Here is a 15,442-nt window from a genome sequence, read left to right on the forward strand (position 1 = left end):
TTGTAATAAACCAAAGATGTTACAATAAATAGTATTGGGAAGTCAGCCAGCTCTTGATGAACCGAATTCTTCAGTAGACATTAAGCCATCTATAAACATTGTTTTCTTTGCATTAGTATTATAGTAATATTACATCACTGAGGTAGAAAATGGAAGGTGCAAAGCCTCTATGTACATCTATCCATCCCAACTTTACGATATGTAAAATACCTTTTGCATTAAGGTTGTTTTTTATGAGTCCATGTCAACACTAGTCCTATTAAATAAAAACTTTTACCATGAACTACATTTCAGGCTCTGGTTAAGTTCAGTTCTCAGAAAACCAGTGGCAATGCATATATTGATATTTTAAAACTCACATGGTACAAAAAATTGTGTTCAATAATTTTTCGGTAAAGTTTTACTTCTATCCTATATTTCTCCAAACTTAGAAAGATCTTATGGGGATGGAATGTCTCCTTGTACATTCCAATATAATCCAAGAAGACTAAAACCCATTGTTGGCATTGGGATGTTTTCTGCTCTTTGGTTGGGATTGTTGTCTCTTTGAAACATTCCCCATATCCATAAAGCAGAAAATAGATTTTACATACAAAGTTCTGATTTAGATTTAAATGAAAACATGCATTTACAGACATATTTTTGAAAAGGCTTTTATACTTTATCTCAGAAATGTAGGCGTAATAGTTAATTTTGATTATGATTAATAATTTGCACTAATTTGAATGATATAATTTCACAATAAATCACAAAAATGTTCTATTAAGATCAGTTCTGGCAATACAGTAGTTTAAATAACAGCAGTGCAAGTAGGAATAGAGCCAAGTTTTGATATTTATACAATAAAAACCCAACAAAATGATGATCCAAATAAAATGTTAACAGTACGAGTAGGAGATGAGCCAATATATTAATTTACATGATTTTGAAAATAATGGCGCAGAGAATGTGTTTATATTAGAACAAAATGTATAAACTAGTTGTGTAGTTTTTGGAATGTTCATTACATAATTCTTGAGAAGGTTATAGATGTAAGAATGGGTAAGAAAGAGGTTTTATTATCAGTTAAAGATGGGGGAATTTGCACATTTACAAAATACAAGAGGTTTTATCTGCAGTTTATTCAAAATTTGTATTGTGGTTTTAGTTTTATGCCATGTTTATTTCTTGTCTGCCATACTAAGCAAGCTGTCTAGCTACAAAATTCGCAAACCACAGTTACTATACTACTATGATATCATAACTTGACTATAATATCATAACTTGAGTAATTACAAAATGCTAAGTATGGATGAATGGATATTTAATGACCAGATGTTAATAATAACATGCATTTTTAGGAATGTGATATGAATATGAACCCTGTTTTGTACTAGATTGACACTCTGGGTGTGATTTTGAATTTTTTAGTTCACGAAGTAACGTCTCTCTCATTGCCTGGCCATTTTAATCTTGCTCTTTACTGAGCATTACTTAACAGGCTGTTAGACTTTTATAAGTAAAATTTCCCCATGTGAAAAACAGCATAAAACAGTTTAAAAAATCTCTGGTTTGAGTCGGTCAAGGATATAACTCATAACCTCATGCTTTCAAGTCAAGGATATTACAGAGAGGCAGTTTTGATTTCTAGACTAAAATTAAACTGTATGAAAGTGAGATGCATTTATAATGGTTTTGAAAGTAAATGATGTGCATTGGTTGGGATGTACACAAAAGATGGATATAAATACAGTGCAACCTGTGTTATCCAACACACAAGGGGACCAGAAAATAATGTTGGATTAAGCAGGGTGTCAAAATACTCAGGTTTTTTTCTGCAAGGAAAGGCATAATTTGGGACCACGAAAATGTGTCTGTTAAAATTTAGCAGGATGTTGAAATACTCAGGTGTTGGATTAGGCAGGTTACACTGTACTTGGTTAATTTTAAACCTTTTATGCTGATGTTTGAAAACTAGAGGAATAATTTTTGAAAAGCACTCTTGATTTTTTGAAATCCCATAATGAGTATGCTTTTTTTTTTGCTGGAAGCCTACAATGATAAAACCCCTTTAGTATGTTTGTGGTATTCGATACATAGGGTTTGTAAGGTTGACAGGTAAATATGAAACCATTTCAGTATGTATTAAAGTATGTAATAATTATTGCTCTTTATAGACGGAAAATGTATACCTGTATTAGTGAGTTGAATAAAGGTGTCATGTAGGGGATTAGGTTCACTTCTACGTAGTCCATTGGATTTACTCCATTTACAAAATATTATTATAATCTAATGTGCACTAAAAGTTTTACTTTGTCATGATCATGTGGCTTTATTATATGTCGCTTTATTCATATGTAGTTTATATAATTAATTTTCTTTTGAACCTGAGCATCTGAGATCGACCCAGGTTTTTGTTGGGGTTCATTTTTGTCTTCAGTTTTCTAGGTTGTGTTTTGTGTACTGTTGTGTGTCTTTTCGTCAGTTTTTGTTTTTTTTGCCATGCGGTGTCAATTTGTTTTTCCATTTGTGAGATTGACCTTTTGGTATCCAGTGGCGGATCCAGGGGGAGGGTTCTGGGGTTGGAACCCCCTTTTTTACAACGTTCAATGCATTTGAATGGGGACATATAGTTGGAATCTCCCCCCCCCCCATGTTCTCCTGGGATGGGACCCCTTTTAAAAATGACAGGATCCTCCCCTGGTATCTACACTGTATAGATAGCATGGACAATCTAAACTACCATCATACTTCTGATCTTATTAGATTTAAGGGTTTATAATTTGGTTGCATTGGTCTATAACCAGAATTAGTTTGTCAGTTAATCAAAACAATAGGAAATTTAAGTAGATAGTTCTGATACCTTATTATAGTTTTTTGAAAGGCTTTAATTCAAGAAATTAGGTAATATTATCAGTGAAAGATCATGCAGCATTGTTAGGGAATGAATTGTTAGATAAAGTGTTAATAGTTCAGAAAACAAAAGATTGCAGCAGAATAGGTATCAGGCACCTCAGATCCACCCTTCGATCAAATTTACTCCTTATTCTGATGTTCTAGACAGCTAATCTGTAAAATTCATTCAGAAAAAAGAAATTTAAATGAATGAATATTTATCAGCTGTGGGAATTACCCTTTGGCGACAAATTGTATTGTTTATGATATTTTTTATCGTATTTGATACATCTCGTTTGTAAGGTCGACAGGTAAATATGAAACCATATAAGGACGTATTAATTATTGCTCTTTATAGACAGAAAATATATACCACCTGTATAGGATAATGAGTTGTATGAAGGTGTCATGTAAGGGATTAGGTTCACTACAACCAGCCTGCTGTTAGGTATACATTCCTTCTATACCTTCATTCAAATGAAAATAAGAAAGCATATTAAAAAACATTGAATTATAAAACTATAGATCAGCAATATAATTAATGGTCTTCATCTGTCTTCAGTAATAATTCACATATGCAGACATAAATATAAAGCCTTCTGTAATAAGAACTGTACAATATGAGTATATTATCTAATAGGAGAGGAAAATATAAGTATAGACTTTGAGTGCATCAAAGTAGTTATGGTATCTTGTTATTATATAATACATATACTATACACTTAATGTGTGCCAGTCATATTGAATTGCAATCTTTAGCTTAGTACATCTTTATGGGATGCTGTAGCTTGATATGTTTTATGTTATTGACAAAATGAGGTTTAGCTTCTTTTTTTTTGACATGAGCATCTCCTACTAATAAACAATTATTCCTTAGCTAGCTGGTTTTTTTTCTTCAGTTATTTTTGAGGAGGAATGTTATTTGTTGCTTTGTAATAATTTACTTTTGAATTTCCATTGTTTGGCTTCAGGTACCTCTGAAGAGTAATAGTTTTTGAAATTCCCTTATGATGTATCAAAAACATTTGTATTTCCCCAACTTAGGGGAAGGATCATTAAGATTTACCATTGTTTGTCTGTACGTACATCGAAAAAATTAGTTCTGTTCTCTAACTTTAGTTTGCCTCAACCAAAAGTTTGAACTTTGGTGGCCTCACTTTTATTGTTATTGAGTTATGCCCCTTTACAAATGAAAAACTGCAGAATTTTACATTTTTGTTTTCTAACTTTAGTTTGGCTTAAGCAAATTTTATGAAACTTGTACACAATGCTAATTACAACAAAACCCAGATTAAGTACAAATAGTGTTGTTTTTACCAACCCTTTATAAATTTATATGCAAGCATGGGCAACTTGGGCATGATATGTTTCCCATGGACACATTCCCAATTGATTGTTTCTTATAATTTTGCATATTAAAGGAAAAATAAATCAAAACTATAACAACTTTGAATCCTTTTTCATGGTTTTAGTTGCAAAATTTGATTAAAGGCATTAAAAACAGAATCTCATGCTAACTGAAAATAAGCTAGTCATAATAAGACAAATTGATAGAACATGAAAAAAGTCTGCAGTCTTCATAAAACTTTGTTATATGTATGATTGAAGGCAGTGTGCATGTTCATTTAATCACTTACTGTAATACTATACATGTATATGAACTACTGTTAGTTAAAATTATGATAAATGAAGCCCATTGAAGCAGTTACCATAATTCTTTATTCATCTAAGAAACACTTCTTCCATGCATGTCAACCTTATAAATTGAATTATATTAAACATCAACTATTATTATTTTTAAGTACCCTCTTACATAATAGTCTCAAAAATTAGTAAACAAATTTTTAGTTTACTAATAGAGAAGTCACGTTGTACAAAGTTAAAAGGTAATTTATCTTGTAAATTGGAAATTTATAGCATGTAATATTTTTTTAAATTTTACAAAAAATTAATCAATGAATTTCATGATCTTTTTTCAGAAATCTTGTGGTCCATGCAGTGAAATGGAAATGTGGACAAGAAATAGACATCCAGAATGACATTTTGGAGGATCGTATTCCAATTTGTTGTTATAACAACGGTGTATGCCACTACAACAGAAGTTAACCCATCATTCCCAAAGGAGTTTGATTTCCGCTTTACCAGTTATGAAGGTAAGTTTTTTAATACTTTGAGATGAGTTTGAGATAGTGTTGTATGTGTATCCAGGACAGAAACATATATACATCAATATAAATTATTATGATGAACATCAATTTAATCATAATCAAACAAACATTCATGCAGGAAATTAATAAATTTCTGGATTTGCATTGGTTTTAGTGGCAGTTAGTTACTGTCAGCTGCATAAAAAATGCCAAAATTTGTCTGTCTTATACGAGGGTCAAGATTGAATCCTGAGATTTTGAAGCTGGACTTAAAGTTGGACCAACTTGTACTTCAGTATCACCACAAAAAAGTTGTATATTGAAGAATTTATATCTCTTAAGGTGGGACTGTACACTGAAAAGGCAAAATGCATTTACTTTAAAGCTGTGAATTTAGATGTTAGAGTAAAATGCATTTATCTACTTATTTGCATTATGAATGAAACTTTGTTTTTTTTTATGCATGTGAAAAATTGGTGCAGAAATGACATGGTACTATAGTTGACAAGTATCTGCACCAACTTACTGGGCTTTCTTGACATCAAGTATCTGCACCAAATAGCAGGTCTTTCTTGACATTTTCACTTTATTTTTTTATCTGAAGTACTATGACACATAACATTTGGTTTAAGATTATAACAAGTTAAATAAACATTTGTCTGGCTGATTAATCTATGTTTTACGTTATTGATTAAGACATAATTTTTGACAAATCGATGTGAATAATATCCATCTTTCTAACACCCGCAAAGTAAACTTGAATGACAAAATGGTATTTGGTTACCACAACGTGTTATGTAATGATATATTTTGTTATAGGTTATCAATCATGGACAAAACATGTCCTTCTATTGGAGTGATTTTGTTCATGTGTGATCTCTTCAAATCAAAATGATAAAGCAACTTTGTTTTTTAGAGCACTTTGTAATGATTGACTTAATTCGGGCTATTGAGTTTTCATATTAAAATGAGTCATGTCTAAGAAGACTTTATTTTACAAATCTGTTTCATTATATGCAGGCTTATAGTTGTCAGCTGTTATAGCATAAAGTATACATGTGTTTTCAACTTTTATTAGTAAGTGCCTGCACAACTTTATTTCAATTTTAAGAAAGTCTGATGTTGAATTTGAATTACTTCGATTGAAATACAGACCATTAATAATCAAGATTTAGTGGTCCCTTGAAAGATTACCTTTTTTATGAAGAATTTGGGTGGTGTTACTTGAACTGTTCTCAAAGATGTCCTCCTTTGTATCCTTATATGAAGTGGGGGCTTCATCTGTGTCCATTGGACACATTCTCCATATATTTACATTAGAAGTAAACTGACAATTTGATTACATTGGGATTAATTTTACTCTCTGTAATCATCAGATAAAAGAATCAACTAAAAGGAAACAGAAAAAATATACCAGCAGATCCTTATAACTGTTGCACTTTTATGTTTGGTTGCATTCTAAGTGAGATTGCTTAGTTAAAGTCCTTTCATTTCTACATATAAGGTCATGTTATATGTGGTATAATTTGAGTTCAAGTAATTAAATATTTGTCAAACATAAATTTTAATCAAGTTATAACTATCTTCTATATTTGTAATCAAATATCCACTATACAGAACTTTTCTTTAAAAAGTATGCAGATATTTAGACACCCCACTGTCATATGTGTCAGTGGTAAAATCTGGAGATTTGAGTTAAGCTAGTGAGTTGTAAATCTTTTGAAATGTGAAGGTAAATTCAGACAAGAATCTTGTAAATTTAAATTGAGAGTATGTGTGAATTATTTAAAATTGGTAAGAACATGATAATTCAGTGGAATGCATGTGATCTGAGACATTTGAATTCACTATTTATCACACTCGACCCACCTGGTAAAAAGATAAATGACAGATTGTGAACACTTAGTAATCAACAACAATATCAAGTATTGAGCTATTTAAACACAAGTATTGGACATCCTATGGGGTTGTATTGGACATTCTATGGGGTTGTAGTGCCCCAATTATGCACTCTATGAGACAAGAAGTACCATTTATAATTTTAGTCATGTCCATTATTTTGTAATCTTAGCATGACCTCCTTGTAAATTTTGAAAGGTGGATAGAATAATTTTTGTGTTGAAATGTAAAGATTTGGTTGAAGTGCCAATTTATTATACAGGATTTTTTCTAAAATACCATTGTTATCAAGCAAAACACTTCTGTCAAAGAAAATCAATAATTTACAAAAGTACATGGTCAAATTTGAGCCTGTTGAGCTAGACAGACACTCTTATTGATTGACACTATTCTTTTCAATACAAAGTATCCCCCAGCAATTTACAAGCCAGCAAAATAAAGAAAATAAGACTCCTTTTATAATCCTAAATTCAGATCCCCTAAAATCATGGGCATGTACTAAAACATTGAGTGGAGTGGAGTGGAGTCATGGAGTGAAAAAATAAGCAAATTTCAAATGAATCATATAGAATCCAAGTGTTGTTTTTCTTACAAACGACTTCTGTCTATACTGTGCTTTTTGTATAAACTTGTAGTTTATAACTTTAAGTTTGCTTTGCAAGTAAAATCATTCTCTCACTTAATAATTCAAAATTTGGTGACTATGTTGAACGCATCTATCCCATAGAACTTGAGATAAAGGATGCAACAGTTACAGTTAAGTTTGCCTCATATCTTGGCGTACATCTAGAAATTGACAATGAGAGTTAGTAGAAAACTAAACTTTACATCAACAGAGATGATTTCAGCTTCCCAATTGTGAACTTTCCATTTCTATGTAGCAACATTCCAACAGCGCCTGCATACGCAGTATATATCTCCAAGTTGGTAAGATATTCCAGGGTTGTATTTCCTATCATGATTTCATTGATAGAGGGTTGCTGCTCACAAGGAAGCTATTAAACCAAGAGTTTCCAAGTGGTGAAGTTGAAATCATCCCTTCTTATGTTTTAGAGGACCCCATCACGAGTTGATTGACCTTTAAGAAATATCCGTTTTCACATATGATAGCTGTATGTACCTAATGTCGTAACTACAATCCCGTCCCCTTTTCCCGAATGTGACCAACCGGGACTTATTTTCGGATTTGTACTAACATGAGCCACACGATGGGAGAAACAAAGTTGAGCAGGATCTGCTTACCTTTCTGGAGCACCTGAGATCACCCCCAGTTTGTGTTGGGGTTCGTGTTGCTCAGTCTGTAGTTTTCTATGTTGTATTGTGTGTACTATTGTTTGTCTTTTTCTTTTTTAGCCATGGCGTTGTCAGTTTTTTCGACTTATGAGTTTGACTGTTCCTCTGGTATCTCCCACCTCTCTTTTACACCAGAATGTTGTTAACTAAGGTAAAATTGCTGAAAGACCCCCTCCTAAATTATAGAAATCTATCACTTAATCATAATATTTTGGGGTGTAAATTAAATACATTTACTAAACACCTACTTGGGCTAACGCCCTCTTGGTGCATCTTACAAATTTCAGGACATGTTTAAATGTGTGTGCGACATAGACCGATGTTTGGAGATGTAACCTTAAATCATACCCATGGCACATTCAAGGTGAATTATACTGATAGAATGTACATGAATGCAGTTGGAAGTTGTTCAGACCAAACATCCAGATTCATTGTATGATTTTTAAAGCTAAAAAAAAATATCTTATACCGGTAAATTGGTTCAATTTTAAAACTATTGACCCAACAACTCAACTACACTCCATGTATCAACTCCATGTTTTCACTCCACGACTCCACTTCAACACTCCAGCACTTCAACACTCCACCACTCCACTCCACTCAACGTTTTAGTACATGCCAAAATCATGTTCACTAATTTTGAATTTGAAAGCATTAAAGAAAAGAATGAATGCTGAACATTATACAGAATATGATTGTGATACAGCAACCTAACAACATTATTGGACTAGAAAAGACATATAATTGTTCGTATAATTTCAGCGTCAGTTATATTGTTGGGGCTGATCAGTTTGTTTTTTGCAAACTAAGGTATAGACCAAAGGACTGCATGTAGACTGAAATCATAGTGATTGTAATAGGTATAAGTTATCTGTAAGATCATGGCAGTATTATCTATGGCAAGATGGATGAAGATCATTAAAAAGTAGATTTGATACATTTCATTAGCTGTAACACTTTCATGACATGAAAACGTACTTTTGGTTGATGTAATTTGATTTTTTTAGAACAAATATTTCAAATCGAATAATCTGCATTGTTTCAGCTTTATTGTTTACGTCATATCATTTTAATTGTGCAAAAATTACTGCATTTTTGGCACCATTGTGAAATTCTTCAGAACTGATTTGTGTAAAATTTAGTGGATGAAAACAGATGGATTTGTCATTACTAACTTGTTTTGTAATAAAACTATAGCTCTAAACCCATCATTATATATAAACTTACTCCATTTATCCTACAAATTACATACTACTTATTTACTTTTTCTGTACATTTGGAACCCCTCCAGACCTTAATGAACATCTAGAGAGTTCAGTGACAAGTGTTGTGCAGTCAAATGGTTACAGTTGGTTTTTGTTCTCTCTATCAGATTTAAAATATAGTTGTTAATGTCAAACTATATAATTTCTATGATTCCAATTTTTGGCAGGATGTTTTATGAAGTCAATTGGGAAAATATGAAATATTCATTATTTTCTACTTAGATATGTAATTTTATTTTGGCAAGTAGTATGTATCCCACAGAATTGAAGGTTATGTAATGCAGTACAGTGGTAAAATTTGCTCTCTTTTTTATTCAGTCAATAGACTCAATACACATGTAGTAGTAAGCACATTTAATAATGTTATAACACTGACTTGTTCCATATTTGCTGCCCTGATCCATAATTTTGAGTTTCCATATTTTCTTAGTTTATAAGATACCAGATTTTGACTGAGATAAGTTTTGTATTTTCATATAACATGGCAATGCTATCTCCCCCAACAATAATGTCTGAGTATACATTGTACATGTATAATCCTTTCCACTTTAACAATGCTTTGATTCATCACTGTTCATTTGTCAAATGATACCAGCATGCACAGTAAGCGAGTGCCTACTGCATATTGGACAATACTTCAAACTATTGAAAACATACTAGAATAGTCATAGTTGCTGTCATACAAATTTAATTAATGGCATGAAACAGTTTGGTTTTTTTTAAATTAACAATGACAAAATCAAATTGGGAAAAAATAAGTGATTAAAACAGTTTAATATTCACTCAATTTAACAAGACATCTTGCAGGTATGTAGTTTTGTGTTTAACAAAATTAAAGTGTTGATGCCGGTATGTAGTTTTGTGTTTCTAAAATAAAATTAAAGTATTAATTTTGTTGAAAAAGATTAGCTTTTCTTAGGACTGCTCCTCTACTTAAGGATATTTGTAAGGTCATCATGGATGACTGAAGAATTCATTTGTCCAATGTCAAGATTACAATAACATGGTTTTAATAACAGATGGATTAAGAAGTTAAACAGACAAATGCTGGAATTGAAAACTGTGTCCACTACAGCCTCTTCAATCAAACTGATATTATTAATTTGGCTTCTTTTCTTACAGAGGTTTTGTGACACTGGTATTGTGTTATTAAGTGACAGTTGTATTCTGTAATTTGTCAAAATAAGCTAATTAAGTAATGTTTTATTAAGAAAGGAGTATGTTCGATAAGGTCCTAAAATGGCCCACTTTTTTAGCGTAAAATTCAAATTCGGATTTCAATATCTCGATAAATTATAGCTAATACATTGACTAGATAGGATATAAGCAATTTTGTTTAAAATTTTACGTTTCTGCGTTTCATTATGACGTCACAAGTTGTACTCATATTGATTTTTCACGAAAAAATCAATGAAAATGGGTAAATTTCCAAAGATTATTTGACAGGAAACATAGAGCGCATAGGTCGACAACAAAGATCTTTTAAAATAATGTTTGTGAAGACATTTAACATGTCTTATTTGAATATTAAGCTTGTCGACGCCTGCGCTCTATGTTTCCTGGTCCTTTATTTGGTTGAAATCCCGCTGATTTTGTCAAATTTCACCAAAATCCCTTATCTTGACCGTTTTGGAATGTAAAAATCGTTGTGTTAGAATTAAACTTTGACAAAAACAGCTCTGTTTAACTTTTTCACATGTCTTTAAGGCAACTTAAAACAATTATTGTCTTGTAACCATGATCTTTATAATTGGGGCCAAATATGGCACTTACCGAACTTACTCCTTTGATTAATATTCCAATAATGTGTCTTTTTGTCTTCAAATCTACCTAAACAATGTGTGTAATCAGTAACCTTTAGGACTTAAAAATGTCTATAATGAATGTAAAAATAGAATGGTATACATGCATGTATCTACCAGTAAGTTCATCTTGAATGCATTAAACTGATTCATTTTTGGTTTTGAAGCCTGATTTGGCATCAACTTGAATGAGTTGCTATCTACTTAGTTCGTAAATATGGCATAAATATGGCAAATGAATTTCTAATCATAGTTAAAATGAAAAGTCTCACATGTATGATATTCTTATAGATTTTGTGGGATATGGGACAATTTAATAAGCATGTGTATTATCATAAGATCCAAAAAGCTTTTGAATCTTAAAAGATACAGGAAAGTAAGTTTGAGTAGTATACATTACAGACTCTTAAAAGATATAAAATTTCAAAGTTTTTGATACTTCAGGCCAATTATACATGTATAAAGACTGTAAGTGAAGGTTTTTATGAGACAGATATAGTCAAGTTTATGTGTAGAATAATAACATGGGCAGTTTCTTGTTTGTTTAACAGTGACATGTTGTTTACAGTTTTATATCAGCAATTACCATTTGTCCAAAACAAATTAAATGGTCTGTTTCTCTTCATTACTGGTAATTAGGATCTCCATAGTACAGTGGCATGTTTTAAAGATGATTTACTCTGGCAGACAGGTGATAAAAAAAGGATGTAAAATATATAATAAGCCAATCTAGCTAAATATTAGGATTTGTTTAAAATGATATGAGGGAGATAAGTCATACATGGGCATCACTTCTTTTATAAGTTTGATAGGTGTTCTGGAAAAATATACTTTCAAGGTCACAAGCTTTGATTTTAAAAGTGTCTTGTTTTGGCCATTGTAGAAATTCTGAAAATATCTTTTTATTGCTTACTTGTCTTATAGGTGATAAATCAATTTTTCTACTTTTCTTTTCCTTTTTTTCTCAAAACATAAAACCCCAGGTTCTCCCTTGAGATTAGAATAATTGATGCCTTATCATTGCATTTGTTTGAGATAAGTAAAAAGTAAATTCTTATCAGTATTAAGGTAATCTTTTACCAAGAGCTGACTTGGCTCAAACCAAGGCATTAAATGTAGTGTTATGTAACTGTTATGTAACAATAAAGGTCTTTTTTATGTGAATTCCTATCAATTCTTTTTCTTTATAGTATCATATATATTTCAATGACCTATATCACTCCATTGATTGGCAATATTGATTTAAGCAAACTTTCAAACCAAACAAGATATGTACCATATAACTGAAGTCTGAATTACTGCCCTTGGATATCTTGGTATCAAAATTGATTTAAGCAACTATTTCAAAGCAAACAAGATGTGTACCATATAACTGAAGATTAGCTTACTGCCCTTGGATTTCTTGGTATCAGAATAGACCACTTTTGAGTTCATCCATCACCCGAAAAACTCGTCAATTATGCGTGCCTTCATGACGTCATATACCAGATAGAGGGGATCGCCTATATCCCTGCACTATAAACGTTCTTCTAGCGTCTTAGTGATCATCATTGTGCAGGATAAACTAGAAATAAATTTTGTTTTGTAAGTACTTAATCAAAATTCCTTAATGACAGCAGTGCTGATTATCAATTATGAGAATTTAATTTGCCGAATAATTGGTGCAATAAAGTATTATAGTTTTTCCAACCACTCGCTCAACATTAGAACAGAAGTGACGATGCCCCTAAACGCACAAATGATGTTCACTAAAACCAGAGTTTTTGACGGAAATGCATCGAACTCAAAAGTTGTCTATTGACTATTTCAAAGCAAACAAGATATGTACCATATAACTAAAGATTAGCTTACTGCCCTTGGATATCTTGGTAACATCTATTTCAAAGCAAACAAGATGTGTACCATATACCTGAAGTCTGACTTACTGCCCTTGGATATCTTGTATTTAGATCACAGAGATGATAAAATCTCCCAGATGTCAGTGCATTTGGTAGGAATCTTCTTTTTACAAACTTTTTCATCACATGCAGCTGCACTTGGTGAACTACATGTGGTTTCATCACTCAGGATGGCAAGCTCATTAATTTAAACTTAACTGTTTACTAAATAAACAGCCATATTTCTCCCTAATTAAAAGATGTGAAGTAATTTAAGTTTTTGTTATGATTTACTCTTCAGTGACCTTGGGTGCTGTAATTACAATATGCCGTCTGCCATTTCATTCAGTTATGGAAATGACTACTATACCTTACAAACCATCAAACATATTGATGTTGTCATAGGAGTTGCTGAAAAACAACTCTTATATACACCCAAATATAAATGAATAGATCTATTCAGGTATACCTAAAGTGTGATGGTGGGAACTTCTGTTTGGCAAGAACTAGTATAGTACAGCTAACTTGTAAAGTGTCAAGGAACTTGCATGTTGTGTTGATGGTTATTACAAATAATGTAAACATTACTAAAAGATTTTATCATGTCATAAGGATTCAGAAATTACCAATAGACATAATCAGCCAATAATCCATAAAAAACATTTCTGATAGGAAACTTATCTACAGATACCAGGTGTTAGAGTTAAAGATTTGTTTGTTATACTGCAAAACATTGCACAAATATACTCCTTCCACCCTCTTTTATATCAATTTTATCACTCTTCTTTTGTCTGATATTACTTAGTAAGTCAATCAAGACAAAAAGTTTACAATAGAAAGATTTCGGTTTTATGAGCATCTTTGGTGATTGTTTTCTAGTACTTTTAGAAAAGAAATGAGTTTAGAACTCTATAACATAGGAGAAAGGGATCTAGAAGATTAAACAATACACAAAGTTTAAGAATATTTTGGATTTTTAGTATTTCCTCAAATAAGAAAAAGATAATTAAATATATTATATTTTTTATTCAGTCTTCAACCATGCTTCTTCATGTAAATCAAAGAGGCACACAATTTATGTCACAAGTTCAGATGCATTACTGTTCATGTATATTCTCTTTGAGATTGTTGGGATTGATGAAATGCAAACACATTTGACACAAATGTCCAACACTTCCAAAAAGTTTTTATTTATAAATTTTTGTTTGTTTGGTCAAAATCAGATGCATGTGGTTGATGCCAATGTTAGTATCTATATACCTCATGTAACAGTTGCTGTTGACTATAGAAGTTTATCAGTGATGAGATAAGGATTATATCAACAGTGCATGCTCCTATAATCTAACTGATATTATCTCTATGAAAAATACATCAATTTCAGTAGACAAGAGTAAAATTACCTTTATTTGCTATGCAACTGTAACTTGTCTATTAATGTGTGAAGACAGTCTACCAAAAAGCAGAGCTGGCATTGTAAAGAGGAGAGCATCCTAATACCTTGTTTTTAAATTAATAATTTTGTATAAAATTTCACAAATAATTTGCAATAATTTATGGCTGGTGTATCAAGACAAAATACCCTTAGCAGGGGTGTAGCAAGAGCGCCTTAGAGAGCACCCCAAATTAGCAATAAAGAGGATTTTCATTTAAAAGTTTCCAAATTATGCCAAACATTTTTGCCTGGTTCCACATGGTGTGGTACTCTCTCCCATAAATTAAAATTTACAACTGATAAGAGCTTAGTTTTAAAGTGAATTTGGCTTCACTTTCTTAGATGTACAATTTTATGTCAAGAAATGTTATTTTCAAAGAAAAATTTCACTGGCTTTTATAAAAAAAAAATTAGAAATCTCTATTGCATAATTATACAGTTCAAGTACATAGATGGAATAGTGGTGAATGCAGCAATATAAACTTAGTACAAAGGACTTTCAGCTACTATACACTATTGGTGACATATGTAATGAGCCTTGCTAAGAAGTATATTAAGTTGATGGTAATCATTGACCAAATTAAATGACTTTGGAATATGGTTTACATATGCGACAATAGTGTGATCACAAACAGCTTGTTTACATCAATATAAATGCCATTCATAAACCTCTCAGAATAGTTTTTATTCCTCAGGTATGACATTATATAACAGATTGTTGGTGCATTTTATAACCCCCTTAACTGTAGCTGCACTGGAACTACTCTGACTTCCATTTTGATTTGCCATTTTAGTGCACATGGCAAAAAGAAGCATAATTGGCAGATGCAAACACAGCTTTAAGTGCTAAAAA

The 15,442-nt window shown here is 31.7% G+C and overlaps 1 protein-coding gene across 5 annotated transcripts in view; it reads left to right on the plus strand.

Moving 5' to 3' along the window:
• The window catches only part of LOC143064252 (semaphorin-5A-like), an 81,050-nt gene that overhangs the window by 14,184 nt on the left and 51,424 nt on the right, over nucleotides 1-15,442 (plus strand). For all 5 annotated transcript variants that reach the window (XM_076236939.1, XM_076236945.1, XM_076236943.1 and 2 more), the window contains exon 2: nucleotides 4,854-5,027. In XM_076236939.1, coding sequence (XP_076093054.1) covers nucleotides 4,910-5,027 — 118 coding nt within the window. In that variant the 5' untranslated portion in view covers nucleotides 4,854-4,909. The remainder of the gene's footprint in view (nucleotides 1-4,853; nucleotides 5,028-15,442) is intronic.

Source organism: Mytilus galloprovincialis, chromosome 2 (assembly GCF_965363235.1).
Source record: "Mytilus galloprovincialis chromosome 2, xbMytGall1.hap1.1, whole genome shotgun sequence".
Classification (NCBI taxonomy): domain Eukaryota; kingdom Metazoa; phylum Mollusca; class Bivalvia; order Mytilida; family Mytilidae; genus Mytilus; species Mytilus galloprovincialis.